This window comes from Nomascus leucogenys, chromosome 14 (genome assembly GCF_006542625.1).
Source record: "Nomascus leucogenys isolate Asia chromosome 14, Asia_NLE_v1, whole genome shotgun sequence".
Classification (NCBI taxonomy): domain Eukaryota; kingdom Metazoa; phylum Chordata; class Mammalia; order Primates; family Hylobatidae; genus Nomascus; species Nomascus leucogenys.
Genome location: NC_044394.1, coordinates 69358579 through 69386129, shown reverse-complemented (window position 1 = coordinate 69386129; position 27551 = coordinate 69358579). Strand labels below are relative to the sequence as shown.

The 27551-nt window shown below is 51.3% G+C and overlaps 2 protein-coding genes across 4 annotated transcripts in view; one reads left to right on the top strand and one right to left on the bottom strand.

Moving 5' to 3' along the window:
* Positions 1-272: 272 nt before the first annotated feature.
* On the top strand, positions 273-19814 carry CAPG (capping actin protein, gelsolin like). 3 transcript variants are annotated; one of them, XM_012502628.2, is made up of 10 exons: positions 273-357; positions 12107-12142; positions 12308-12480; positions 12582-12736; positions 12929-13093; positions 14962-15111; positions 15464-15556; positions 16091-16223; positions 18940-19028; positions 19608-19814. In XM_012502628.2, the coding sequence occupies exons 2-10, from the start codon at positions 12120-12122 to the stop codon at positions 19671-19673; spliced, it is 1047 nt and encodes a 348-aa protein (XP_012358082.2). In that variant the 5' UTR covers positions 273-357; positions 12107-12119; the 3' UTR covers positions 19674-19814. The 3 variants fall into 3 exon arrangements, with proteins under 3 accessions (XP_012358082.2, XP_003268791.3, XP_030683509.1); XM_003268743.4 differs by lacking the exon at positions 273-357 and adding an exon at positions 3646-4013 and having other exon boundaries at positions 14962-15066; positions 19608-19813; XM_030827649.1 differs by lacking the exons at positions 273-357; positions 15464-15556 and adding an exon at positions 3646-4013 and having other exon boundaries at positions 19608-19813.
* A 3000-nt stretch (positions 19815-22814) lies between these two features.
* ELMOD3 (ELMO domain containing 3) overlaps positions 22815-27551 on the bottom strand; it is a 39657-nt gene continuing 34920 nt past the window's right edge. The window contains 3 exon segments of the mRNA XM_030827997.1: positions 22815-23808; positions 24305-24428; positions 24737-24817. Of these exon segments, the coding sequence (XP_030683857.1) occupies positions 23606-23808; positions 24305-24428; positions 24737-24817 (408 nt within the window). The 3' untranslated portion in view covers positions 22815-23605.

Below are 27551 nucleotides of genomic sequence, written 5' to 3'. Positions count from 1 at the left end.
GAATAATGATAGTAGATGTGAGGACGCACCAAGCACATAGTAGGCTCTCACTGAACAGTAGCTGTTCACAGGGTGATTGAGGCCGGGGGCCTAACGATTGAATGGAAGTGAACACTGCAATTCTCTCGCAAAGTTTGCAGCATAGTAAGCTTGTCCTTAGCTTCCCCTATATCCTCCTTCCCACCCCCAATTCTAGGACCCTTTTGGGCGCCTCAGCCTCCCATAGGGGCGCCCCGCCAGCTCAGACCGGCCGGGCCCCTCCCTCTGACTCACTGGGGGCGGCTCCTGGCCGCGCACCTCCAGGGGGCGGGGGGCGGCTGAGACAGCGCCCAGAGCCTCGGAGCAAGGCGTTGGCAGGCAAGTAGCGCGCTTCGGGGTCCGGTCGCCGGGGACCTGGGCTCCCCCTGTAGGGGTCGAACGAGCTTAGCCGGTTCGGGGGCGCCCCGCTCCCTCCTCTTCTCCCACAGCTGGGGGCCGCTCTTACGGGCGCGCAGTCTCCTGGCTTCCTGTAAGAAGAGGCGGGAGAGGGTGGGTCCGTGCTAAAGAAATGCTTTATTTTACTTCATTTGGGACAAACTAAGCAGTAGTGCTCAGGGGAGACCACAAGGGTAGGAACACTGCGTCTGGTAAAAAACTAGTTCTAGAGCGTCGTTACCAGATAACTCATGAGCATGTGCATTGAGTTCCTAGTCGCCCCCGAGAGTCCTAGGCTGAGCGACCGGCCCTTTTGTTTCGCTGTTGTTGTTGTGTATTTTTTGAGACGGAGTTTTGCTTTTATTGCCCAAGCTGGAGTGCAGTGGCGAGATCTCGGCTCACTGCAAGCTTCGCTTCCCGGGTTCAAGCGATTCTTCTGCCTTAGCCTCCCGAGTAGCTGAGAATATAGGCGCCCGCCAGCACGCCCAGCTAATTTTTGTATTATTAGTAGAGATGGGGTTTCGCCACGTTGGTCAGGATGGTCTCGAACTTCTGACCTCAGGTGATCCGCCAGCCACGGTCTCCCAGAGTGTTGGGATTACAGGCGTGAGCCACTGCGCCCAGCCAATTGTTTCGCTGTTAATGTGTAAACCTCTCCCTTTTTCCTGTGGTGATGGGAGAGGCCTTAGCCTAGAGAGGCTGAGTGTGAGGAACAGTGATTCCCATTGATCCTTGTCCCCTCCGTGGGTCACAGAGTCCAGAACTTAAGAGCCACCCAAGGTATGCGCTGTTGTGACCAAAATCTATGAAGCTTTCCAGCGCTGGGGCTGGGGATGGAAATAGGAGCGTGCTCTGTGGTTTAACTTTCTTTCCTCCTGTGGAGAAACCGGGAGCTAGGGGAGGGGCCAGGCACATTTCTACCTCCCGTGCTGCTGGCACATTGCAAACTAAAGGGAAGAGAAAGAAGTCTGGGTTTATGGAGCATGTATTATTTGCTCACTAATCATAGGCTCTCATTTCATCTTCACATTTAACTGTATGCACGTGTTACAGATTGGGGCGCAGGGAGGCTCCAGGAGGTTAAGTCACTTGCACAGCTAGTAAAGAGCCAAATTGTCTAGCTCTTATCACTCTACCAGGTTAACCGCCCAGCCTCTGGTTTTGTGGGGACTAGGCCCTACTGGGATTCTAACCCAGACTATCCTTTTTTTTCTTTTTTAAACTTTTAAGTTCAGGGGTACATGTGCATGTTTGTTATATAGGTAAACTCGTGTCATGGGGCTTTGTTGTACAGATTATTTTGTCTCCCCGGTATTAAGCCTAGTACCCATTAGTTATTTTCCTGAATCTCTCCTTCCTCCCACCCTCCACCAAACTACCCTATTATTATTGTTATTATTATTATTTTTTGAGACTGAGTCTTGCCCAGTCACCCAGGCTGGAGTGCAATGGCGCAATCTTGGCTCACTGCAACCTCCGCCTCCTGGGTGCAAGTGAATCTCCTGCCTCAGCCTCCTGAATAGCTGAGATTACAGGCGCACGCCACCACCCCCAGCTAATTTTTTGTATCTTTAGTAGAGATGGGGGTTTAACCATGCTGGCCAGGCTGGTCTTGAACTCCTGACCTCGTGATCCACCCGCCTTGGCCTCCCAAAGTGCTGGGATTACAGGTGTGAGCCACCGTGCCCGGCCCATATTACCCTATTTTTAAGGCTGGCAGTTTGGCCATGCAGACACTTGGATGCTAGCTACAGGCCATGTTCTTTGGGGAGAAAATTTAACTTCCTGTCTTGCTCTAGTGAAATTTTATCAATTTCGTTTCAATGAGAAACATTCATCCAGTATTGTATTTTTTTTTTTTTTTTTATTTGAGAGGGAGTCTTGCTTTGTCTCCCAGACTGGAGTGCAGTGGTGCCATCTCGGCTCTCTGCAGCCTCCGCCTCCTTGGTTCAAGTGATTCTTCTGCCTCAGTCGCTCCAGTAGCTAGGATTACAGGCACCCATGACCATGCCCGGCTAATTTTTGTATTTTTAGTAGAGACAGGGTTTCACCATGTTGGCCAGGCTGGTCTTGAACTCCTGACCTCAGGTAATCTGCCTGCCTCAGTCTCCCAAAGTGCTGTGATTACCGGAGACAGCCACCATGCCCAGCCCATCCAGTGCTGTATTTTCTCCAGACTTTTCCCACGCAGTCAAATAATGAGGTTTTGTTTGAAGGTCTGCTAATTAGGAAGACTTGTTCCAGATTTTGCTCCAGGGTCCCCAGGCCTTGACCCTGAACCTGGAGCCTTGTCTCAAGCCAGCCTGCTGACCAGTACCTTTCCAGGACAGGCCGGCCAGGTTCTGGGCAGAGGAGCCACGCTTGTGTGGCTGCATAACTGGGTGCTCATTTTCTCCTGGAGCCTCATACCGAGTCCGCTCATCCTTCCCCCAGGGATTCAGAAGGGAATGGGAGCCTCCCTTGCAGGGGCTTCCGCTCCCTGTGTGTTTGTGGGCAGTCTCTTGTGCTCTCAGGACCTCGGTGTCCTCCAGAAAGCCAGCGAGTTGGAGGAGACATGCTCTAGGGTCTAGTGACTGTGATGTAGGAAGGATAGTTGCCCTGGGTCAACCCAGGATGGGCTGTCTCTCAGAGGGCCCAGGGCCCAGAAGTCATGATGATAAACATCTGGTGAATGAGAAGCAGACCAAAGGGTAGAGACCCGAGAGGCATCAGCGTGGCATGCAGAAGTTGGCAAAGAATGTTTTATGGCTTCAGCCATTCCCTGAGAACTGAGCTTAGCCAGGCGCAGTAGCCCACGCCTGTAATCCCAGCACTTTGGGAGGCCGAAGTGGGAGGATTGCTTCAGCTCAGGAGTTCTAGACCAGCCTGAGTAGCAAGACTCTGTCTCCAGAAAAAATAACAAATAAGTCCGGCGTGTTGGTGCAGGCCTGTGGTCTCAGCTGCTCAGGCGGCTGAGGCAGGAGGATCGCTTGAGCCCAGGAATTCAAGGCTGCAGTTAGCTGTGATCATGCCACTGCACTCCAGCTTGTGTGACAGAGTGAGCCCTGTCTCAGAAAAAAAAAAAAAAAAATCCAAAAAACTGATCTTAAAAAAAATCAAATACTTGCATTCTGGGGCAAGGAGAAAGACAAGTTGAGGGAGGAGGAAAAAGTGATGTGGAGCCAGTGACCCTGCCCAGGAAATGTGACTAACCCAGCAGTGGTGGGGGCTGTGCAGCGCCTGCCCCAGGCCCTGAATGGAGAACATGGCTTTCCTTGCTGGTCTCAGACTCAGAGATGCCCTACCTGATTTGCCTTGGCTGTGACCTGCAGCAGGCTGAGGCTACTGTGGTGGGCCTGTGTGGACCTCCAGCCTTCCTGTGGGCCCCTCTGAGGAGACGGCCTGGCATACCCACTGCCCACCCCAGTGACTGCTCTTCTGCTTCAGGCCTGCTGGCCTCCCAGCACTGCCTGCCCCTCCCTGTCGGGGGACATTGCCTCCACACTGGCTGGGGAAGGAGCCCAGGGGTGGGGCTGGTGGGTGGGGCAGCCAGAGAAGTAAGAGGGAAGTGAGAAGCCGGGTGGGGCAGGCTAGAAGGAAGACGAACCTACGAAGCAGAAGTAGGAGGAAGAAAGGAAAGTAGGAGTGTTGAAAGGTGAAGGTGGCAGGGTGGCTGCCAGCATGGCTGGCTGGTACCCTCCTGGGTGGGCAGGTGAGGGCTGGCTGTGGTGGCCTGGGAACAGAGACCCACATTTCTGGATACCACTTTGTGCCAGGGTGGAGTTCCCCCAGCCTGCTGTCCTGCCAGCCTTATGCCAGGCTCCAGGCACCTGATCTGATGATAGCTGTGAAGCTGCCCGGGAGGATGGGTGGGCTGTGCCCACGCTGCACATGGAGGAACTCTTGGGTCAGGGCTTGTCCCAGCTGTGCCAGACCTCCTGACAGAGGCCACCACACTGCTCCTGAAGGCCCTTAGCCAGACTGGAGGTGAAATCAGATTAGAAGCTGCCTGTCCCCAAGACAGGACTGTGGTGTGATGCTATTTGGGTGGGAGTGGCTTGGGGAGGGGGCAGGGCAGTCCTAGCCATTTGAATTCAAATGCAAGTGGCACATTTGATTATTTTGCAAGCTCTGGAAGACCTTGGCTGAGGGTCCAGGTGGACTGTCTCAGGTAGGAGGTGGGGAGGGAGGAAGTGGTGGAACCTGGAGAAGGGTAGGAGACCTATTTGGTGTCAGGGGAAAAACCATATGGAATCCCCAAATGAGGCCTCTGGACCCAGATTCTGAGAATGCCATGTCCCAGGCTGGGAGATTCAGTTTGGTTTCTAGAGTGGGCGCCTACCTCCACCAGGAGAAGCGGAGGTGCTGTTTCATTTCACATCTAGGGGCAAGCAGGGACTGTGAAGGGAAGAGACCTATTGACGTCAGTGGAATCAGGGTCTGAGGAAGGCAAAGGTACCACTGGACCCCGGCAGGATTTTTGTCCCTCTGATGGCTGTCAAGTCTTTCCTTAAAGGTATGTGTAACGGTGACCTCCTCTCCGAGGTCCCTCAGTGTGTCCTCAAAGACAGCCTAAGTCAGGACCATGGGACAGCCAGCAGGACTTGCCTCCTCCCCACCCCCAGCCCCATGGCAGTCTGGGACCCCTACCTCCTGCTCTCTGCCTCCTGGGGCTGCTCCAGCCTGTCCCAGCCTTTTGAAATCCTGGGCTATCCCTTAGGTGCCACCCCAGTCTAATAATCGGAGCCCAGCCGGTCCAGTTAATCAAATGCATTCTTTGAGCACCTGCATGAGGTTCCAGCTAGATTCAGAGGCAAAATATACTTCCTGCCCTACAGGACCCTATAGTGTAGTAGTGGAGGTGGGCAGGTCCATAACTCACCACACTATGGCAGAGTGGGGAAAAGTAAAGGCTTTAAGAGGTGTAGAAGAGGCTGTTTGTTAAGGTGGTGAGTTTCCCATCACTGGAAGCCTTCAAGAAGAGGATGGTAAGGGATGCTATAGAAGAGATTTCTGCGCTATGCGTGTATGGGTATGTGTAGGGCGGTGCAGGCAGAGCAGGGCTAGATAAGAACTTTAGCGCTTTCTTTTTTTTCTTTTATTCCTCCCCCCGCCCCAGCTCCCCTCTTCAACTTTAGCACTTTCTAATGCTGACATCTGTGATTCTGTGACATTCCCCACCTAGAGGAAGTTCGTCTGCGGTTTCACTGGGTATGATGGCTCCCTTGTTCACTGCACCCTGCAGCTAAACCATAAAACATGGGCTATTCTTTGTCTCTGTGCATGTCACCCCCAGTGCCAAGCCCCCAGCACAGACCTTGAGTGGAATTGAATAGACTCTTTCCTGGGCTGCTTGAGGAACAGAGGCATCAGGTGTGTCCTTGCTCCAGTTGAGATATGAAGCAGCCAGGTTATGCTATAAAACAGGCTAAAGTACGTGCTCCCAGGGGAGAGGGCTGGGAGAACTCCCAGAGAAGGTGGAGGCCACTGAATGTCCTGGAAGTTTCCTTGGAGAGCTGGGGCTTGATACGGGCCTGGAAGGATAAGGGGGCTTTTTTTTTTTTGAGACGGAGTCTTGCTCTGTTGTCCAGGCTAGAGTGCGGTGGTGCCATCTCGGCTCACTGCAACCTCTGCCTCCCGAGTTCCAGCAATTCTCCTGCCTCAGCCTCCTAAATAGCTGGGACTACAGGCATGCACCACCATGCCTGGCTAATTTTGTATTTTTAGCAGAGACGGAGTTTCACCATGTTGGCCAGGCTGGTCTTGAACTCCTAACCTCAGGTGATCCACCTGCCTCAGCCTTCCAAAGTGCTGGGATTACAGGCGTGAGCCACTGTGCCCAGCCTAGGATGAGGGGGCTTTAATGGATGTAAGAGTGAACGTGGACACTGAGGAAGCTCAAGGAGCTGTGGGCTTGGACAGAGGGCTGGGATAGGGGAATGAATGAAAGGCCAGAGGTCAGGGTGGACCCTTCCCCAGGAGAGACTGGAACAAAAGGTCTCAGGACAGAGATCTAATGAGGCAGCAGGAGTTTCAACCCTGACCAAGCATTAGAGTCATCTGGAGCTTCTCAAACACTGACATCCAGGCTCCACCCAGAGAGTCTGATTTTAATGAGTCCAATATGGAAGCTAGACACTGGGGTTTTTCTTTCTTATTTTTCTGTAAATTACTTTTTTTTTTGAGACAGAGTCTCACTCTGTCACCCAGGCTGGAGTGCAGTGGTGTGATCTCGGCTTACTGCAACCTCCACCTCCCAGGTTCAAGCAATTCTTGTGCTGCAGCCTCCTAAGTAGCTAGGATGACAGGTGTGTGCCACCACGCCCGGGTAATTTTTGTATATTTTATAGAGACAGGATTTCACCATGTTGCCCAGGCTGGTCTTGAACTCCTGAGCTCAAGCGTTCCACCCACCTCAGTCTCCCAATGTGCTGGGATTACAGGCATGAGCCACCATGCCTGGCTGGCACTGGGGTTTTTCAAAAACCCTCAAATGATTCTAATGTGCAGGCGAGCATTTGACACTGTTCTGGACAGAATTCACTGGCACTACTACCATCACTTCGAACATATGTTCAAAATATGGGTGATCAAGCCCCACTCCAGACTTGTGGAATCAGAATCCCCAGACCAGGGGCTTGGGCACTGTTAAAGAAAAAAAATATGGCCCACGCGTAGTGCCTCACGCCTGTAATCCTAGCACTTTGGGAGGCCAAGGTGGGCAATCACTGGAGGTCAGGAGTTCAAGACCAGCCTGGCTGACATGGTGAAACCTCACCTCTACTGAAAGTACAAAAAATTAGCCAGATGTGGTGGTGCACGCCTCTAATCCCACTACACAGGAGGCTGAGGCAGGAGAATTGCTTCAACTCAGAAGGCAGAGGTTGCAATGAGCTGAGACTGTGCCACTGCGCTCCAGCCTGGGCAGCAGAGTGAAACTCTTGTCTCAAAAAAAAAAAAGAAAATTACTAAGAGGAAACGTCAAGGGTAAAGAGATTCTGGCTAGACTGACCTAACAGGATTCCTTTTTTTTTTTTTTTTTTTTTTTTTTTTTGAGACGGAGTTTCACTCTTGTTGCCCAGGTTGGAGTGCAATGGCATGATCTCAGCTCACTGCAACCCCTGCCTTCCGGGTTCAAGTGATTGTCCTGCCTCAGCCTCCCTAGTAGCTGGGATTACAGGCATGCACCACAACGCCCAGCTAATTTCGTATTTTTAGTAGAGATGGGGTTTCTCCATGTTGGTCAGGCTGGTCTCGAACTCCCGACCTCAGGTGATCTGCCCGCCTTGGCCTCCCAAAGTGCTGGGATTACAGGCATGAGCCACTGTGTCCAGCCCCTAACAGGATTCTTGCTGAATACAGGCCAGAGTGATCAGACATCACAGGGGTGACGGGGGGCAGGGAGATGAGGAACCCAATCAGATATCCACGATTATCAGATTGACCAGATATCAAGGGTGGGGGGTTCTGGGTAAATGGCCTTAGCAGGGTTCTTTTGCTAAAACCGATTTTACAAGCACACAGATGGGCCTATGGGGGGTTCAGAAGCCTAGTTAAAGTTTGGCCAAGCAAAGAATCTTTGTCAGTAACGACATTTTAATAAGGTCCCAAGGTCATTCTAGTGGGCAGCCAAACTCCTTTCTTTTCTTTTTCTTTTTTCTCTTTTTGAGACTGAGTCTCACTCCATTGCCCAGGCTGGAGTGCAGTGGCACAGATCTTGGCTCACTGCAACCTCCGCCTCCCAGGTTCAAGTGATTTCTGGATAATTTTTGTGCTTTTAGTAGAGACGGGGTTTCACCATGTTGGCCAGGCTGGTCTCGAACTCCTGGCCTCAAGTGATCTGCCCACCTCGGCCTCCCAAAGTGCTAGGATTACAGGCGTGAGCCACTGCACCCGGCCTGCCAAACCTCTTTCATCCAAACCCTGATGTGGCTCTCTGGCTTGGGAGCTGCCTGATTTTGAGTTAAACACAGAATGAAAAATAGTAAAGCTGACAATTGGCGCACTCCATCTCTCATTCTTGAGTGCTCCCTGAAGGCTTGAGCTTGGGACAGCCACTTCACCAGCTCAGGCCTGAGTCACAGGCTGGGCTGCCTGTTGCAGGGGATGTGGGCACAGCATGTGATCCTCTGTGGGATAGAGAAACGTTAAAGTTTCCCTCCGCAAACCTCTGCTCTCTGCATCTCCTCTTCCGGAATCGTGGTGCCAAAATATGCCTTCCACTATTTTGTAGGTTGGGAAAGGAAAAGGAAAGTCATAATTCACACAGCATTTCACATCCATTATCACTGCCCTTGACCTGTCCCTCTTTGTTTCCTACTCAGACTTAATACCTTCTGCTCTGTCATCTGCCTTCCCCCTACTCCTGATTTCCCTGGCCCCCGCCAAATACTGCACTTCCTGATCCTGCTGCCCCAGACCTCAAGAATCTCCTAATGGTGCCAACTTGCATTTTTACCCTCCAATTCCCCAAGCCCTTACCTTGTGCCACTGGGGCTCATCTTACACAAACTCTGTCTGAATGGATGCACAGCATGAATTGTATTATGTACGAAGTGCATGCTGGCTCTGTGATCTCTGCATTTTGAGCCAAAAGAAGAAATCCTCTAGTGATGGGAACCTATGAAAGCAACAGTGAGTGGAGCCGTAGCTGTTGCATTTTCTGAATTTTTTAAAAAGATAATATATTTTTAAAAAATACTTGCGTTCAGCATTTTTTCCCTTGAATGACTTTTGTCCAGAAAAAGTGTTCATCATTCTGGCATTTGAGGGAAGCTGGGCATACAGAATTGATAGCTGATGCCTGGGAGTGGGTGAAATTTCTCAGGGAGGGAGTTTAGAATTAGAGCAGCCATTAAGTATAATGTTAGGTGAAGGGTTTTTGTTTGTTTGTTGTATTTTAGTAGATGCCTTTTTAACAGGTTAAGGAAGTTTCTTTCTATTCCTAGTTTGTGGGTAAAAAAAAAAAAATTTTTTTTTTTTGAGAGGGGGGTCTCACTCTGTCATCCAGGTTGCAGTTCAGTGGCATGATCTTGGCTTACTGCAGCCTCTACCTCCTGGGCTCAAGCGGTACTCCCTCCTCAGCCTCCTGAGTAGCTGGGATCTGGAATTACAGGCTTGCACTGCCACATTTGGCTGATTTTTATTTTTATTTATTTTTTTTGAGACAGAGTCTCGCTTTGTCACCCAGGCTGGAGTGCAGTGGCACAATCTCGGCTCACTGCAACCTCTGCCTCCTGGGTTCAAGCAAGTCTCCTGCCTCAGCCTCCTGAGTAGCTGGGATTACAGACTCACGCCACCACACCCAGCTAATTTTTGTATTTTAGTAGAGACGGTATTTCACCATGTTGGCCAGGCTGGTCTCGAACTCCTGACCTCGTGATCTGCCCACCTCGGCCTCCCAAAGTGCTGGAATTACAGGTGTGAGCCACTGCGCCTGGCCTTGGCTGATTTTTAAAATTTTTGTAGGGTTGTATAAGCCCAGGCTTGAAAAAATTTTAAACTAGGAATGGATGTAGAATTTTTCTAAATGCTGTTTCTGCATCTATTGAGCTGATTACCCATACATGCTTGTTAATAGGGTGGATGGCATTGATTTTCAAATTTTGGTGTTTTTTTTTTTTGCATTGTGAGCGGCTTTATTTATTTATTTATTTTAAATTTATAATTGACAGATAATAATTGTACATACTTAGCAGGTGCAGTGTGATGTTTCATTGTACATATACAACGTATTTGTGTACATTGTATAATGACCAAATCAAGGTAATTAGCATATCCATCACTTTAAACATTTATCATTTCTTTGTGATGATAACATTCAAATCCTCTCTTCTGGCTATCTTGAAATATACACTGCATTATTATTAGCTATTGTCACCCTGATTTTCAGATATTAAACCAACCTTGCATTCCTGGGATAAACCTCATTTGGTCATCATGGTTTATTTTTTATATGTTATTTGATTTCATTTGCTAAAATTTTGTGAAATTTTTTTTTTTTTTGAGTCTCACTCTGTCACCCAGGCTGGAGTACAATGGCATGGGCTCAGCTCACTGCAGCCTCTGCCTCCTGGGTTCAAGTGATTTTCCCGCCTCAGCCTCCTGAGTAGCTGGGACTATAGGTGCGTGCCACCACACCCAGCAAATTTTTATATTTTTAGTAGAGATAGGGTTTCACCATGTTGGCCAGGCTGGTCTCAAACTCCTGACCTCATGATCCACCCACCTTGGCCTCCCAAAGTGCTGGGATTACAGGCGTGAGCCACCATGCCCAGCCAAATTGTGTTAATTTTTGTATGTGTATGTTCATGAGAAATATTGATCTGTAATTTTCTTTCTGTATAATATATTTATCTGGTTTTGTTATCAGGAGAATGGTGGCAGCATAGGATGAATTGACAAGTGTTCTGTCATCTCTTTTTTTGAAGATTTTGTGTATAATTGGTATTATGTCCTTTTTAAATTTTTGGTAGAAATTACCAGTGAAGCCATCTGGGCTTGGGTTTTTTGGGGGGGAATGAGTTTTTTACTACAAATTTATTTTCTTTAATAGATATGGCCACTGATCAGATAATCTGTATCTTCTTGAATGAGCTTTCATAATTTGTGTCTTTGAAGGAATTTGCCCATTTTATATAAGTGGTTGAATATATTGGCATAAAGTTTTTATAATACTCCCTTTATCCTTTTAATATCTGTAAAATCTGTGGTGATCTCACATCTCTTATTTCTATATTGATATTTGTGTTTTCTCATTCTGTTAATCAGTTTGTCTAAAGATTAATCAATTTTATTGGTTTAAAAAAACAACTTGCCAGGCACGGTGGCTCACGCCTGTAATCCCAGCACTTTGGGAGGCTGAGGCACGTGAATCACCTGAGGTCAGGAGTTTAAGACCAGCCTGGCCAACATGGTGAAACCCCGTCTCTACTAAAAATAAAAAAATTAGCCAGGCGTGGTGGTGTGGGCCTGTAATCCCAGCTACTTGGGAAGCTGAGGCACAAGAATCACTTGAACTCATGAGGCAGAGGTCGCAGTGAGCTGAGATCATGCCACTGCACTCCAGTCTGAGTGACAGAGTGAGACTCTGTCTCCAAAAAAAAAAAAGCCAACTTGAGGCCGGGCATGGTGGCTCATGCCTATAATCTCAGCACTTTGGGAGGCTGAGGTGGGCAAATCACTTGAGGTCAGGAGTTCAACACCAGCCTGGGCAACATGGCAAAACCCCGTCTCTACTAAAAATACAAAAATTAGCCGGGCGTGATGGTGTTGCCTATAATCGCAGCTGCTTGGGAGGCTGAGACCAGAGGATTACTTGAACCCGGGAGGCGGAGGTTGCAGTGAGGCGAGGTGGCACCACTGCACTCCAGCCTGGGCAACAGAGTGAGACTCAGTCTCAAAAAAGAAAATTCATTGCTCTTCTCTCTTGTTTCTGTTTTTTGTTAATTTCTGCTCTTATTTTAATTTCTGTGAGATCTCAGCAGAGGGAAGACCCTGGCCCAGGGGTCAGAGACCTTATTTCCATGAACCACTCACTAGCTGTGTGGCCTTGGACTTAGAATTTCTGAGACTCATTTTCTTTGTCTGCATAATGGAACTAGGGCTCCTAGAGATGAATATGAAAGTACTTGGCTACTGGAAAGGGCCTCTCCAGCCCCACATGAGAGGTCCTTTTTGCGGCATTTAATAATAATGGCTTCTTTCTTTCCAGATCTGAAGACAGCATGTACACAGCCATTCCCCAGAGGTAAGCTGCATGCCCCATCTCCTTTCACAACTTCCCCTTCTTCGCCTCCAAGGGCTGCCCCTCCCCACTGCTCTCCTCATCCCTAGACTGCAATGGCCAGGCCTGCCCAGGGCTGTGCTTGCGCAAGTGGGTCCAGGCTGCTGTCAACCCTCTCTCTTCTCGCAGTGGCTCTCCATTCCCAGGCTCAGTGCAGGATCCAGGCCTGCATGTGTGGCGGGTGGAGAAGCTGAAGCCGGTGCCCGTGGCGCGAGAGAACCAGGGCATCTTCTTCTCGGGGGACTCCTACCTAGTGCTACACAATGGCCCAGAAGAGGTTTCTCATCTGCACCTGTGGATAGGTAAGGGGATCTGGATGGGGGAAGGTTGGGCCCAGGAAGGGGAGGGAGGGGGCTGGCATGGATCACAAGGGCCTTGCCCTGCCCTCTCCCACTTGTCCCAGGCCAGCAGTCATCCCGGGATGAGCAGGGGGCCTGTGCCGTGCTGGCTGTGCACCTCAACACGCTGCTGGGAGAGCGGCCTGTGCAGCACCGCGAGGTGCAGGGCAATGAGTCTGACCTCTTCATGAGCTACTTCCCACAGGGCCTCAAGTACCAGGTCAGAGCCCACCTCCAGGCACCCCCACCTGCAGCTTCTCTCAGAGCCAGCCCTGCTTCTGACTAGTTCTTACCCTGCAGAAGACCCAGTTGGGGCTGGGTCCCCACCTTTCTGGCCGTCTCCCAGTGGGATGGGGTGCAGAGGGCTCTGGGTCTCCTGTCAGTCCACTCAGATGGGCCGTCTGGGCTGCAGGAAGGTGGTGTGGAGTCAGCATTTCACAAGACCTCCACAGGAGCCCCAGCTGCCATCAAGAAACTCTACCAGGTGAAGGGGAAGAAGAACATCCGTGCCACTGAGCGAGCACTGAACTGGGACAGCTTCAACACTGGGGACTGCTTCATCCTGGACCTGGGCCAGGTGGGTAGGCTGGCCAGACTGAGCACTCTGTATTGGCACCATCCTTTACAAGGACGGAGGGGCAGGAGGCCAGGAAAGAGGGAGAGAAGCTGAGAAGCTGTAAGCCCATTCCAAGTCAGATCACTCTGACCATTGGAGAATGTCCCTATATTTGTAAGGACTGATGCCAGCCTCCTTCTGCCATCTAGACATTGCCTCTGATGCTCTGGAGCTTTTTCTCTCCTCTTGGAAGCCTCTGAGTTCACTGCCTGCCAGACCATTCATTAATTCAGTCATTTATCTCTTCGTTCAGTGAATCTATGATGCCCTCTCTGAGCCAGCACAGGGACCATAAAAGCTCACTCTGGGGAGGCAGCCAAGATGGGTCGGTCACTTGCCATAACCTGAGGCAGGATGTGATGAAGGCTTCAAGGGGGACAGCTGCCATGTGCTGGGGGGGCTTGAGCCAGGGAGGGGCCCTCTAGCCTGAGCCGAAGCCAGTTGTCCCAGGAAGGTGACATTGGACTAGACCTATAGGAGGGGAGATGCCACTCAAGGCAAAGGGAGAAGGTGAGCTGAGCCACCAACCTGGGGAAGGGTGCAGACATGCACACACCAGGGGTCTAGTGAGACTGGGACCCGGGCTGGGGGACAGGAGCAGGGGGAGGGAAATTGCTAAGCAAGGTGGAAGGTGAACCCTAGGTCATGAGGAGATTGGCTGGCTGAGGAGTATGGGCTGCGTCTTGTGGCACTGAAGATTTGGGGCAGGGAGATCAATCCAGGAGCTCTTGGTGAGGAGGACTACACATGCTGAGACAAGGAAGGGGACAGGTGAACAGACCTCGCCATTACCAGAAAAGGAGAGGTGACAGGGGCTCTGCCCGGCAGGGTGGTGGGTAGAAGTGTGAGATGCTGCGGTCAAGGAGCCATTCAGCCATTCACCCATCCAGTCCTTCACTCAGTCAGTCAATATTTATTTTGCGCCTAAATCCATGCCGGGCTCTGTTTTAGCAGTGGACCCACAGCGGTGAGCAAAGCCAAACAAAACCTTCATGTCCTAATGAAGCTCACTTTCTAGTAGGTGGAGATAGGTGGTAAGAGACGTTTAAACATAGGAGATATGTGATGGGAAGAAAAATAAAGAGGTGCCAGGCGCGGCGGCTCAAGCCTGTAATCCCAGCACTTTGGGAGGCCGAGGTGGGCAGATCACCTGAGGTTGGGAGTTCGAGACCAGCCCGACCAACATGGAGAAACCCCATCTCTATAAAAATGTAAAATTAGCCGGGCATGGTGGTGCATGCCTGTAATCCCAGCTACTCGGCAGGCTGAGGCAAGAGGATCTCTTGAACCCAGGAGGTGGAGGTTGCAGTGAGCTGAGATTGTACCATTGCACTCCAGCCTGGGCAACGAGCAAAACTCCATCTCAAAAAAAAAAGAAAAAGAAAGAGGCTTGAGCCCAGCAGTTTGTAACCAGCCTGGGCAACATAGTGGGACCCCATTTCTACAAAAAATCAAGACATTAGCTAGGCATGGTGGCATGTGCTTATAGTCCCAGCTGCTTAGAAGCTAAGGTGCAAGGATTGCTTGAGCCCGTGACGTCGAGGCTGCAGTGAGCCATGATCGCGTCTTTGCGCTCCAGCCTGGATGACAGGGTGAGACCCTGTCTCGAAAAAAAAGAAAGGAAGACAGATGGCAGGTGGGCAGAGAAGCAGTTGCAGAGGGTGGTCGTGGGCATTTTCAGAGAGCCCTCTGCTGTGCTCTGCCTTCGTGGTTGTCCTGCCTCAGGGACAGTTCAGAGAGGAGAGAGGGAGAGCTGTGGGCCCTTCTCTGAGCTGGGGAGCAGGACACAGGCATCTGGCTCTGACCCGGACTTTCCTGCTTGCCTGCAGAACATCTTCGCCTGGTGTGGTGGAAAGTCCAACATCCTGGAACGCAACAAGGCGAGGGACCTGGCCCTGGCCATCCGGGACAGTGAGCGACAGGGCAAGGCCCAGGTGGAGATTGTCACTGATGGGGAGGAGCCTGCTGAGATGATCCAGGTTGGGGGACATTGGAGTGGGTGGCTGGCAGCCTCTGCTTGAAAGTGGCCAAGAGAGGTGGTGATGAGCTGAGGGCTGAGGGTGGCCGGTGGAGGGTGGCAGGGGCCATCTGGCATACTGCCTAGGGCTGTGGCCAGCTCACAGGGTGCCCCTCTGGGTAGATGCTCATCCTTGAGGCTGAGCAGCCTGGCTGGTGGGGTGGGCTGGACTCAGCCCTCACTCACCTCACCTCTGCTGGGTGCCCTAGTGCAGGGTGCAGTTTGCCCCACCAGAAGCAGTGGCCCTGGGCATGATGGGCTGGGAAGTTCCAGGGCAGGGTCCCTATAAACCTGGCCTGCCCCGGCCCCTGCAGGTCCTGGGCCCCAAGCCTGCTCTGAAGGAGGGCAACCCCGAGGAAGACCTCACAGCTGACAAGGCAAATGCCCAGGCTGCAGCTCTGTATAAGGTGGGCCCCCCAAGCCTGCCCTGGGACCCTGCAGCAGGGAGGGTGGGAGCCTGCACAGCACAGCTGCATGCAAGCAGGGTGGAGGGGAGAAGGCAGGGGGAAGGTGGGGCTGGAACCGGGGTGGGAGGTAGGGAGTTATACAGGGCTGGGAGTGAGACGAGGATGGGTAGTGGGCGGAAGGCAGGCCCTCCTGAGATGAGTGCACCTCACTTCCAGCCTATGCTTGGTAAAGGCTTGAAGCCAATGCTGAGCTTTTCTTTCTTGAATTCTGTGCATTTCTTTGTAATTTGGAATCCACCTAATTTCCAAATGGGTTTGGGGCCCCTGTGCTGCAGGGATTGGGGTGATGGGAGGGAGTGGGGCTGCCTGGAATTTGCTTTTCAGGTCTTCACTCTCTTGTCTGCTCCTGGGACCTGGGCGGTGGGCAGCGGGGCACAGTGGGAGGGACCTAGGGAGGACCAGCCTCCCCCTCCTCAGGCTGAGGTGAGGGCTGGTGTGTAGGGGGTGAGATCAGGCACTGTCCCTCCTCCCCAGGTCTCTGATGCCACTGGACAGATGAACCTGACCAAGGTAGCTGACTCCAGCCCCTTTGCCCTTGAACTGCTGATATCTGATGACTGCTTCGTGCTGGACAACGGGCTCTGTGGCAAGATCTATATCTGGAAGGGTACGTGGCTCCTCTGTAACAGCCTGAGATGCTTGTAGCTGCTCTGACCTGGGCAGGCTTCCCTTTGCAGGACTCAGCCTGTCTAGCTTCTTGTAAAAGACAGCCTCAGGAAGCCTGCATGCTTCTGGCTGGCCATTTTCTTTCTCTTAAAAAATTTTTTTTTTTTTTTTTTTGAGACGGAGTCTCACTCTGTCACCCTGGCTGGAGTGCAGTGGCGCGATCTCGGCTCACTGCAAGCTCCGCCTCCCGGGTTCATGCCATTCTCCTGCCTCAGCCTCTCCGAGTAGCTGGGACTACAGGCGCCTGCCACCACGCCCGGCTAATTTTTTGTATTTTTAGTAGAGACGGGGTTTCACCATGGTCTCGATCTCCTGACCTCATGATCCGCCCGCCTCGGCCTCCCAAAGTGCTGGGATTACAAGCGTGAGCCACCGCGCCCGGCCTTAAAAATTTTTTCTTAAAGATAGAGATGGGTTCTCTCTATGTTGCCCGGGATGGTATCAAACTCTCAGCCTCCAGTGATCTTCACCTTGGCCTCTCAAAGTGCTGGGATTATAGGCATGAGCCATGGCATAGGCCTCGCTATTTTCTTTCTTTCTTTCTTTCTTTCTTTCTTTTTGGGGGAAGGAGTCTTGCTCTGTTACCCAGGCTGGAGTGCAGTGGCACGATCTTGGCTCACTGCAACCTCCGCCTCCTGGGTTCAAGCAATTCTCCTGCCTTAGCCTCCTGAGTAGCTGGGACTACAGGTGCGTGCCACCACGCCTGGCTAATTTTTGTATTTTTAGTAGAGATGGGGTTTCACCACCAGGCTGGTCTCGAACTTCTGACCTCAAGTGGTCCACCTGCCTCGGCCTCCCAAAGTGCTGGGATTACAGACGTGAGCCACTGCCTCGCCATTTTCTTTTTGCTGTTCCCACCTCCTAAATTCTAGACAATGGCTCTGAAACTACAGCAAGCCTCAGAATCACCCCACGGCCTGTTTAGATGGCTGGGCCCCACCCCCATAGATTCTGATTCACTAGATCTGGAGTGAGGCAGAACGTGCATCTCTAACAAGTTTCTGGGTTATGTCTGTGCTGCTGGTTCCAGGGACCACACTTTGAGAACCACTGCCCTAGCCCAGCTCTAGACCTTTGGGGCTTCTGGGGCCCCTGATCCTGGGATTCTGCCTCAAGGTTTGACAGAAATTAATTTTAGACAAATTAAACATCATTTTATGCAGTGAGTGGTGAACCTGTAGAACTTGTTTTTCCAAGAGATTTTATCTTCTGGAAATAGAAACACTGTTGAGCAGAGCCTCTTCTGCTTGGTTTGACCAAAAATGAAACAAACTTGTTCTGAGTCTCTGCCTGGGGTCTGAGAATTTTCAGCAATAGCATTTGCTCAACACCCAGTTGTGGGGTCAACCAAGGCGGAGAAAATGCCAGCCCCTAGCCTGGTCAGGAAGGCAGACAAGTAGGTGGGTATCTACAGATAGCTGCTACCAGGCATTTCATAGTATTGCTTCTGAAACTCAGCAGAGATAGAGGTGAAAGGGAGGAGCTGGGAGTAGCAAAAGAGTGGAAAGCGAGAGGCGTGCACTGCAGGGCTGCCTTTTCTCTCCTGCCAGAGGGCACATATCCCATGGAACCAATGCCAAGCAGAGGGGCGTTCCCAGAGGCCCACAGAAGCATGTATAAACTGGAGCAAGGAACCCAACCACTATGAAAGAGAAGTCAGAGGAGAAACAGGAAACTTGGGAGGCCAGGAAGAGAAGGATCTCATGGGTAGGGGGGCAGCTGGTCAGTTGACAGAGGAAGGAACCCAGCATATTAATTTCAGATACATTGTAGTTCATGGCATTTTATAGCCTGCCTAGAGAGCCAACCACATCACGGCATCGTTTCGGCATCATTTCCTTGGAAAAATGTCTGGCAGCCTGGGCAACATGGCGAAATATCACTTCTCTACAAAAAAAAAAAAAAAAAAAAAAAAAAAAAAAAAAAAAAAATTAGCTGAGTGTGGTGGTGTGCACCTGTGGTCCCAGCTACATGGGAGGCTGAGGTGGGTGGATTGCTTGCGCCTGGGAGGTTGAGGCTGTAGTGAGCCGTGATGGTGCCGCTGCACTCCAGCCTGGGCGACAGAACGAGACTGCGTCTCAGAAAAAATAAAAATAAAAAAGCCTGGAACGAGCAGTTTGAGTTCTCAGGACTGCTAGCAGAAATGACTGGATTATGTGGGGTCTTCATTTTCGTAAGTGCTTAGTTAGCATAACCGTTAGGCCAGTGTAGCCCTGCCGGCATTATGGGAGTAAGTCACCTCTATAATAAATTGTACGCTTTGTCTTATTTAGTTTTTCAGGAAAGGCTTGATGAATTCAAGAGGTGAGGGGTCCTAGGGGAAAATGAGACCTGTGGCCTCACAGTCTGATGCTAGGGTGAACACCTGTTCCCCTCCCTGAAATAGTCCAGAGGCCCAGGTCAGCGCAGAGGTTTGCATGATCAGACCCGGGCAGAAGAGGGGTTTTCATCTACCTTGGTGCTGCCAGTTTGGGAAAATTCTTAAGGGACTGACTCCACATCTCCAAAGAGCCCCTCAGCATTCTTGGGACCCCTGGTCCATTTATTGTAAAAATTGCTGGCTCTTCTGTGGACTCCCGTAAATTTCCTCAAGAAAAATGGGATGGCGGCTAAAGAGGGTCCCTGCTCTTTTTAAAAATCTCCTTCCTATGATCCAGGGCGAAAAGCGAATGAGAAGGAGCGGCAGGCAGCCCTGCAGGTGGCTGAGGGCTTCATCTCGCGCATGCAGTATGCCCCGAACACCCAGGTGAGGAGATGCGCATGCCCCCAGCCCTCCTCCTAGGGCTCTTCCTGTGGCCCCTGAACCCTCAAATTGGCCAGGAAGGGCAGGAGAGCCTTGGGCACTGTCAGGAACACCCAGGCCTCCCTCTTAGACCCATCCAGTGGGAAAGCCCATCTCAATCCTTCAAAATGTCAAAATACTTAATATTTTCAAAGAGGATGCTGGGCAGCACTCTCCTGGGCGCCCAGAGAACTGGGTACTCCTCCTCTGGGCCATTGTCGCTGGCTGGTGCTACCCCTCCCGCCGCAGCACAGTGTCCACAAGTTATCCCGCGGGGAGCTGACGGGGCTCAGCCACAGTTGGTGGCGTTTATTGAACTGTGCACCCACGCCCTTGAAGCAGTCTGTTGCCTCAGTCTGTGTCCCTGAAATCTTGGTTCTCATCTCGTGGCTCATCCAGGGGAGCTTTCCCGGCCTGGACTGCACATGGATTCAGGCCAGGAGCCCACACCCTCCTCCCTGGCTCTGGCCCCCTCCTGTCCTCCTGGGCAGAGGCAGAGATGGCAACTTTATGAACCAGACTTCTCCCCTGCTGTTCCTGCAGGTGGAGATTCTGCCCCAGGGCCGTGAGAGTCCCATCTTCAAGCAATTTTTCAAGGACTGGAAATGAGGATGGGCGTCTTCCTGCCCCATGCTCCCCCGCCCCCCACCACCTGCCTGCTTGCTTCTCTGGCTGCCTGGTCAGTGCAGAGGTACCTCCTGCAGATGTTCAATAAAGGAGACAAGTGCTTTCCCAGCTCTTTTCCTGCACCGCCTGCCCTGGGCTGATTCTCACAGTCACCCACCTATTCACCTGGGTTCATCCCCATGCTGGGGGTGGAGTAGCACACAGATGAAAATTGGACAGCCTTGGAGGGGCCAGAGCTGCTTTGCATGACTGAGGAGTCCCAGCCGGGCTTGCAGGGACTGCCGTGAATCCAATAGGGAGGTGGCACAGTACCAGGCCTCAGGATCACTTTCATCCGGGGGTTCAGTTCAGTCTCACATTCCCAACAGGGAGAAGGTTGTGGCAATGGGCTTGGGATGCAGCTCCATTTAAGCCAGTATTTCTTCAGATGCCCTAATAAAGCACTGCCAGACAGCTTCAAGTGACATATGCTCACTGAGCAAGAGAGGACAGCTTTTCACAACTGTACCAAGCCTGGCTTATTACTTCATAGGCACATTGCACTGCATGTTTGGCTGGTGAGCCCAGGGCCACTGCAGGGCTGTGCGAAAAGCACCAGGCTAGCATGGACAGTCTTCAGTCTGGTTCTTACCCTGCCTCTGTGATCCTAGGTAAGTTACTTTCCTTTGCTAGACCTTAGTTCATTCTCTTGGGTAATGAAGTGGTGGTGGGATGTCAGAGGCTAGAGAGCTAAATAGCAGGGAGAATGCAGTAGCCAAAAAGAGGTCCCATCTGAGAAGGCATGCCCAGGGGCCAAGAGCAGGGTGTGAGTGAGCCTGTGTCAGCTTGGACCAGAGGCCTTGGGGCCTGGCAAGGCTGCAACCACCCTGACTCACCCTCACCCCCAGGTCCTCTGGACTATGTGGCTTCTGAGCTCCAGAAATTGGATTCTTTCATCCCAAAACAAAAATTCTGATCAATTGGCAAGTTGAACTTGCTGATTTTGTGCCAAGAACCATAGATACCCCAGCCGGGTGTGGTGGCTCACGCCTATAACCCCAGCACTTTGGGAGGGCAAGATGGGCAGATCATTTGTGATCAGGAGTTTGAGACCAGCCTGGCCAACATGGAAACCCAGTCTCTACTAAAAATACAAAAAATTAGCCGGGCGTGGTTGCGCATGCCTGTAATCTCAGCTACTTGGGAGGCTGAGGCAGGAGAATCGCTTAAACCCGGGAGGTAGAGGTTGCAGTGAGCTGCGATTGCACCACTGCACTCCAGCCTGGGTGACAGAGACTCCAACTCAAAAAATAAAAATAAAAAAGAAATGAGCTCTTCTGTGGATCTGCCTCCATGTCTTCTCCATAGACTTCTTAGCCCTACTTGACAGCCTACACAAAGAGCAGGTGCCAGGGATGGTTTTTTAAAGGGGAGAGAATAAAGGTTGCACTACATTAGTGGTTCTGACAACCTTTGTAGAGATGGGGAGTATTTTAAGTCTCCTATGAAAGGCCTAGGCCCTTTCCCTATAAATATACACAGATTAAGATTTTTGTGGCTGGGCACGGTGGCTCATGCCTGTAATCCCAGCATTTTGGGAGGCAGAGGCAGGCGGAGTGCTTGCGCTCTGGGGTTTGAGACCAGCCTGGGGAACATGGTGAAACCCCATCTCTACCAAAAATACAAAACTTAGCTGGGCATGGTGGCACACACCTGTAGTCCCAGCTACTCAGGAGGCTGAAGTGGGAGGATGGCTTGAGCCCGGGAGGTGGAGATTGCAGTGAGCCGAGATCGTGCCACTGCACTCCAGCCTGGGTGACAGAGTGAGATCCTGTTTCAAAAAAAAAAAAAAAAAGATTTTTGCATCTGCTTTCAGAGGGTTCAGGTACCCCTTACAACCAGTTCATTAACAGAACTGTAAATTTAAAATTGCCAGACTACATTATGGCTAATGTTCTAGGGTCTGAAGCTGTGAGTACTCTGTCATCTGGGGGGCACTAAACAGATGGAAGGTGGGCAGAAAGGACCCTGCAGAGGGAAGAACCACCCAACCTGATACTCCAAAGTGGAGGCCGAGCTGCAGCTTTTCTCCCCTGCGTTCCAACTCCTGCCATGCCCTGCCCAGCAATCTCCCTGCCATCTCTGCTGGTTAGCTGAGGACCAGACTGGAGGAAGTATTGTGAATGAAGGGGTTAGTTCAGGTCAGGCAGATAACACAAGGCAAACTATGGGGTTTGTTACCAGCCCCACCCTTGAGGCATCCTGCTGACAGCAGTCAGGAGTTCCCCTCCATGCCTGGGTGGCCACCTCTCTTCCCCACCTCTGTGATGGCTCCCCCTGCAGTGGGTCAGACTTAAAGAGGCCTGCAGGGCTAGATAGTGGTCTTCCATAGCATTCCACTAGAGGGAGTCCAGAAGACAGAAGGCAGCATAGTGGGGCTCTCACCTGCCCCCCACTCTCCAGCTCAGGTACCCTGGCCTGGAGGCTCTTTTTTTTTTTTCTTTTTTTGAGACAGAGTCTCGCTCTGCTGCCCAGGCTGGAGTGCAGTGGCACAGTCTCGGCTCACTGCAAACTCCGCCTCCCGGATTCACACCATTCCCCTGCCGCAGCTTCCTGAATAGCTGGGACTATAGGCATCCGCCACCACTCCCGGCTAATTTTTTGCATTTTCAGTAGAGACGGGGTTTCACCGTGTTAGCCAGGATGGTCTTGATCTCCTGACCTTGTGATCCACCTGCTTCGGCCTCCCAAAGTGCTGGGATTACAGGCGTGAGCCACCGCACCCAGCCTGGAGGCTCTTTTGAGAAGGAACCAACAGTGCTGGCCTTCGCCAGAAGCAAATGCAGGAAAAACGCTGTGCGGATGCCTTATACCAGTCAATCTTAACAAGAGCTGGGCTACCTTGTCCACTGGCTAGAGCTTGCAAGGAGTCTCTGGGCTTGTAAGTATAGCAGAGGATGGACATCCTATGAACCCAGCAGGGTTTGGCTGCAGCACAGGCAAACTTTGTCTCCTGGAGCCCATGACCAGGCTGGAACCCATCTATGCCTTCACCCTTAGGTGTGCCTGGCTCTAACCAGGTCCCGGAACAACAGGACCACAGGATGGTGCAAGACTTGTCTTGGAAAAAAACACCTGAGACGCTTAATTAGAACAATTCTTTTATTTGAAAACTGCTGGTACGAATTTCCTCCTTCCCTCAATTAGGCCAGAAACCCATCATGGGGCGTGCACAGCATCTACAGGAGGAAGCCCCAGCTTGTGGGGGCTAGGATGGAGCAGCTGTGAGAGACACCTAGCCAAATGTCCATTTTTCCATCATAAACAATGGAGCGGGGGTCAGGGGGAGAAGAGAGTGGGTAAGTGAATGGCCAGAAACTCCAGAGGGGGCCTGACACCCACCTGGTGAGGTACCTCCGTGCCCCACCCCCACTTAGGCCTCAGGCCCCTTGCTTGGGTCATGCTGCCCCATCGGCTGCTGCCCCTGCCCTCTTCCTTTGAGTTCTAACAACACAGACACCGGTGCCTGAAAGCCCCGCTGCTGCCAGGGAGTCAGAATTCTGGCTGCCTCTACTTGGGAATCTCCTCCCATGTGGGGATCTGCAGAACATCCAGATGGGGCCATCCCACATCATGATCCATTCACTCCCAGTGGGATACACTGGAATTCAACCTGGAGACTGGAGCCCAACAGATTAAGGCAGAATTCTCCTTGCTCTGGAAGCAGGTCTGTGGGAAGTGGGTGAAGTCTAGCTGCCCCTCATGTCCCATGCTGGTGAGGGTACTTGGCTTTCCACAGCTAAGCCCAGGAGCTTCCTATATCCCGTCTGCTGAGACAGCAAGGGGTGTGGCCTGGCCAGGCTCCTGACATGGTTTCCACTGACCCTCTGAAAGCCCCTGCAGCTCAGCCTTTGAGCCTCCATTCATCTCAGAGGTCAGATCAGCCATATGCCTTCGGATGAGTGAGACTGCAGGTCACTCTCGCCTGTGAAGGTGAGATCCTTGAAGGGAGGGGCTTCTGGCCCATAGCACTTCTGTGCTCCCAACAAGGAGGCCTGTCCCTTTGACACCCTGGCCAAGTACAGCTCCAGAGTCTTGAGCAGCCGCCGTGGGCTCTTCTTGGCCAATACTTCCAACTCTGCAACAGAGAGAATTGGGGAGCAGAAGGCTTGAGGGGGCTCTGGGTGACACAATAGTCAGGGCCTCAATCTAGCAGCTCTAGGGAGCACCCCCAACCTCTATCTCATGGAGAGAAAGGTGAAGGAGCCTCACATGGAGAGATCACCAGAGAGGTAGGCTGGGGAGCCAGGTACTGCCACAGGGACCACACGCTCTACTTTGTCCGCACAATTGCAACTTTGAATAGTCCAACTGTTGGACCCTGGCTCCCAATTTTGATCAAAACATATGCTTGTCATAAGTATAAGGCCAGAAAAGGGCGACAGTCAGGGCAGAGAAAGGAGAACTAGCAGACTCCAGGGGGTGGGTGATGGAGATTTTGGTAAGCTGGAATTTGAGAAAGTCTGGATGGGGAAGAACTGCAGCCAAAACCAGTCTAGCAACTACCTTGGGCTCTCTGGACCTGGGACACTGTGCATTCAGGAGCCTAGGCCTCCTCAGAAGAAAGAGCACACCTTTGAGGACAAAGCTCGCGTCTGAGATGGTCTTCCGCTGTGTCCTCCAGACATGTGCGAGGTGGAGGAATGTGGCAGCATAGAAGCTGTTCACCACGGGGATGACCTTCTGCTGCCGATTACACTCTGCAGGAAAAAGGCAGGGTGACCTGCTCAGCAGTGGATGAAGGCTGAGACCTAGGTTCCCTCCCGCCTTCCCTCCCCATTTCCCCAGGGGAGCCAGCCCAAACCCAGGATGCCCCCACCATTCCCTAGGAGCCTGACATCTGAGACCAGGGGTGGGAGGAGAGCTGTCCTGGGGAGACTGGTGCATGGGGACTTTGTCCAGGCCCTCCAAGAGCCAGCAGGTGGAGTAGAGCTGGGGAAAATGAAGCCAGAGTGGGGACAAACCAGGCTTTGCTGGGTCACTCTAACCAGCTGGTGTTTGGGGACTCACCTGGAGAGACACTCCTCTCTCAAGGCCTGGATGGCGATGTGGGTGATGTTCACAGACATCAAACAGAAAGGGAATTGCTGGAATGGAGGGGGCACCCAGTCAGCAGCAACTCCAGCTCTCACTGTGTTTCCTGTCATCTGCAGCCTGGTGTGGCTCGCAGGCAAGCACAGCCCCAGAGGCAACAGCTGATATTATTATTGCCTCCACTTAATTTCCCCAATCATCTTCTTCCCGTCTTACAGATGAGGAACTAAGGCTCAGTGACCTTAAGTAACTTTCCTAAGGCATGGGAACCAGGATACCAACTAGGTTATTTGCTCCAGAGCTGGTGTGCACAACCCCCGTGCTAGCTCTCCAGCCTCTTCATCCTGACCCATCAGCTCTCCTTGGCCTGCAGCAGACCCAACCCCTGGGCCCACATCACCTCCTGGCATCAGGATGAAGACAGAAGTGAGAGGCTCAGTGCTCTAACTAGCCCTACAGGTTCTTAAAGTCTCCTCTCCCCTTCTTTGAGCTTCTGGTTGTCTGGCTGCTCATGAGCACCTCATCCTCAGGCAGATAGAGAAGATGCATGTGGGTAGAAGGTCATCCTGACTTGTGGGCACACCCCATCTCACGATAACACAGAGGCCTGAGAACCGGCTGTGTGGGTCAGACCCCGAGAGGAGGCAGCCTGAGTCTGGCAGGGGAGCTTCACCAGGACAGGCCTCAGAATCCCCTACAGGGACAGCTTTAATGCTCTATGTTTAGTCAGGCAAGCTCCTTTCTTTAATAACAATGAAAGCAAGCTTGCAAAATCGCTGAATGGAAAGGGCCTTTTTTTCAGGGAACTTGCAGACATGACATGTTATTTTCCCCTGTTGCACATACACAAGGACACCCAGTGAGAGGAACACATAGACCAGTGCATTCCTTAGTACAGAACAAGAACCAAGGTCTATTTATCCCACCTGCTTCCCAATTGAAGAAAAATCCATTACATTATAGTACAGAACTGTACTGCCCAATATGGTGGCGACCAGCTGCATGTAGCTATTTAAATAAATTAAACATTAAAAACAAATAGAAATTCAGCTCCTTAGTGGTACTAGCCACATTTCCAGTGCTCAGTAGTCACGTGTGCTTAGTGGCTGCTGTACTGGATGGTGCATTTCCAATATCTAGACCACTTCTGTCACTGCAGAAAGTTCTGGACAGTGCTGAGCTGCAGAAGGTCTTCTGGCTCCACAGAGATTTTTCTCAGGGTCTTCCATGACACCTGAATTCCAGATCTTGGCCTGGCTACCTGGTAGCTGTGTGTCCTTGAGAAGGTCACCCAACCTCTGTGAAACTCAGTCTTCCCATCTCTCAAAATCAGAAAGGACATAAACTTTGAGTGCTGTGCAGAAAAAAGTTAACACAGCAGGCCTGAGACTCCTTAGAGCCTGAGCCTTAGAAAATGCTTAGATCAGGCCATGGCTGACAGCTGAGAACTTGGATTTTAAGATAGTTCCCATCATTCCCTAACATTGTTCCTCAACTGCTCACGCAAACAAGATAGTTTTTCCTGGCTTGGCCCGGGGCTCACAATCTAGCACTTTGGGATTACAGGCGGATGGATCACTTGAGTCTAGGAGTTCAAGACCAGCCTGTCTCTACAAAATTTTTTTTTTTTTTTTTTCAAAAAAACAAACACAAAAAAGATACTTTATGCAGAACACCAGCTTTCCCTCTGTGATTCCAGAATTTTGGTATGTGCTAGGCAGAGGGTGCCTACATGACCAGCATGTCATGGTAAAAAACTTGAGTACTGGGTACCTCTAATGAGCTTCCCTGATTGGTGACATTTTACACGTATTGCACAATTTGGCAGTGGAAGAATGAAGTGCGTTCTGTGTGATTCCATTGGGAGAGGCCTCTTGTACATCAGCACCTGGTTTCCTGTGGAATTTGTCCCATGTAATTCTTCCCTTTGCTGGTTTTGCTTCCGTTGTACTAAATCAGAACTGTCAAGTGTAACTATACGTAGAGTCCCTTGAGTCTCTCAGGAATCATTGAACCTGCAGGTGGTCTTGGAAATCCAGCGCTAGTGCCACACTAGGTAAAGTCAAGTCACTAATCATTACAACTCCATGAGACAGATTTTTTTTTTTTTTTTTGAGATGGAGTCTTGCTCTGTCGCCCAGGCTGGAGTGCAGTGCAGGGGCGTGATCTTGGTTCACTGCAACCTCTGTCTCCTGGGTTCAAGGGATTCTGCCTCAGCCTCCCGAATAGCTGGGACTATAGGCACGTGCCACCACACCTGGCTAATTTTTGTATTTTGAGTAGAGACAGGGTTTCACCATGTTGGTCAGGCTGGTCTTGAACTCCTGACCTCAACTGATCTGCCCGCCTCAGCCTCCCAAAGTGCTGGGATTACAAGCGTGAGCCACTGCGCCCTGCCTACAAATGTTCATCATTATTATACTTGCCTCAACATGGGTAGCTGAGAACAGCATTAGTGCTGACCTTCATGTATACCTCTGTACCTTCAGCTATTGCCTATTTAATGATCATATATACTTGCATAATATCATCCCTTCCCTTGATTTCTTTCAATCTAAAAATAAATATGAGAAAAACAGTATGGTAACAACATTATTAACAGAGGACCTGAACTTAGTGTTCATCCATTCTCAGGAACATTCTATTTTTGAGACGGAGTTTCACTCTTGTTGCTCAGGCTGGAGTGCAGTGGCACGATCTCAGCTCACCGCAACCTCCGCCTCACAGGTTCAAGAGATTCTCCTGCCTCAGCCTCCCGAGTAGCTGGGATTACAGGCATGCGCCACC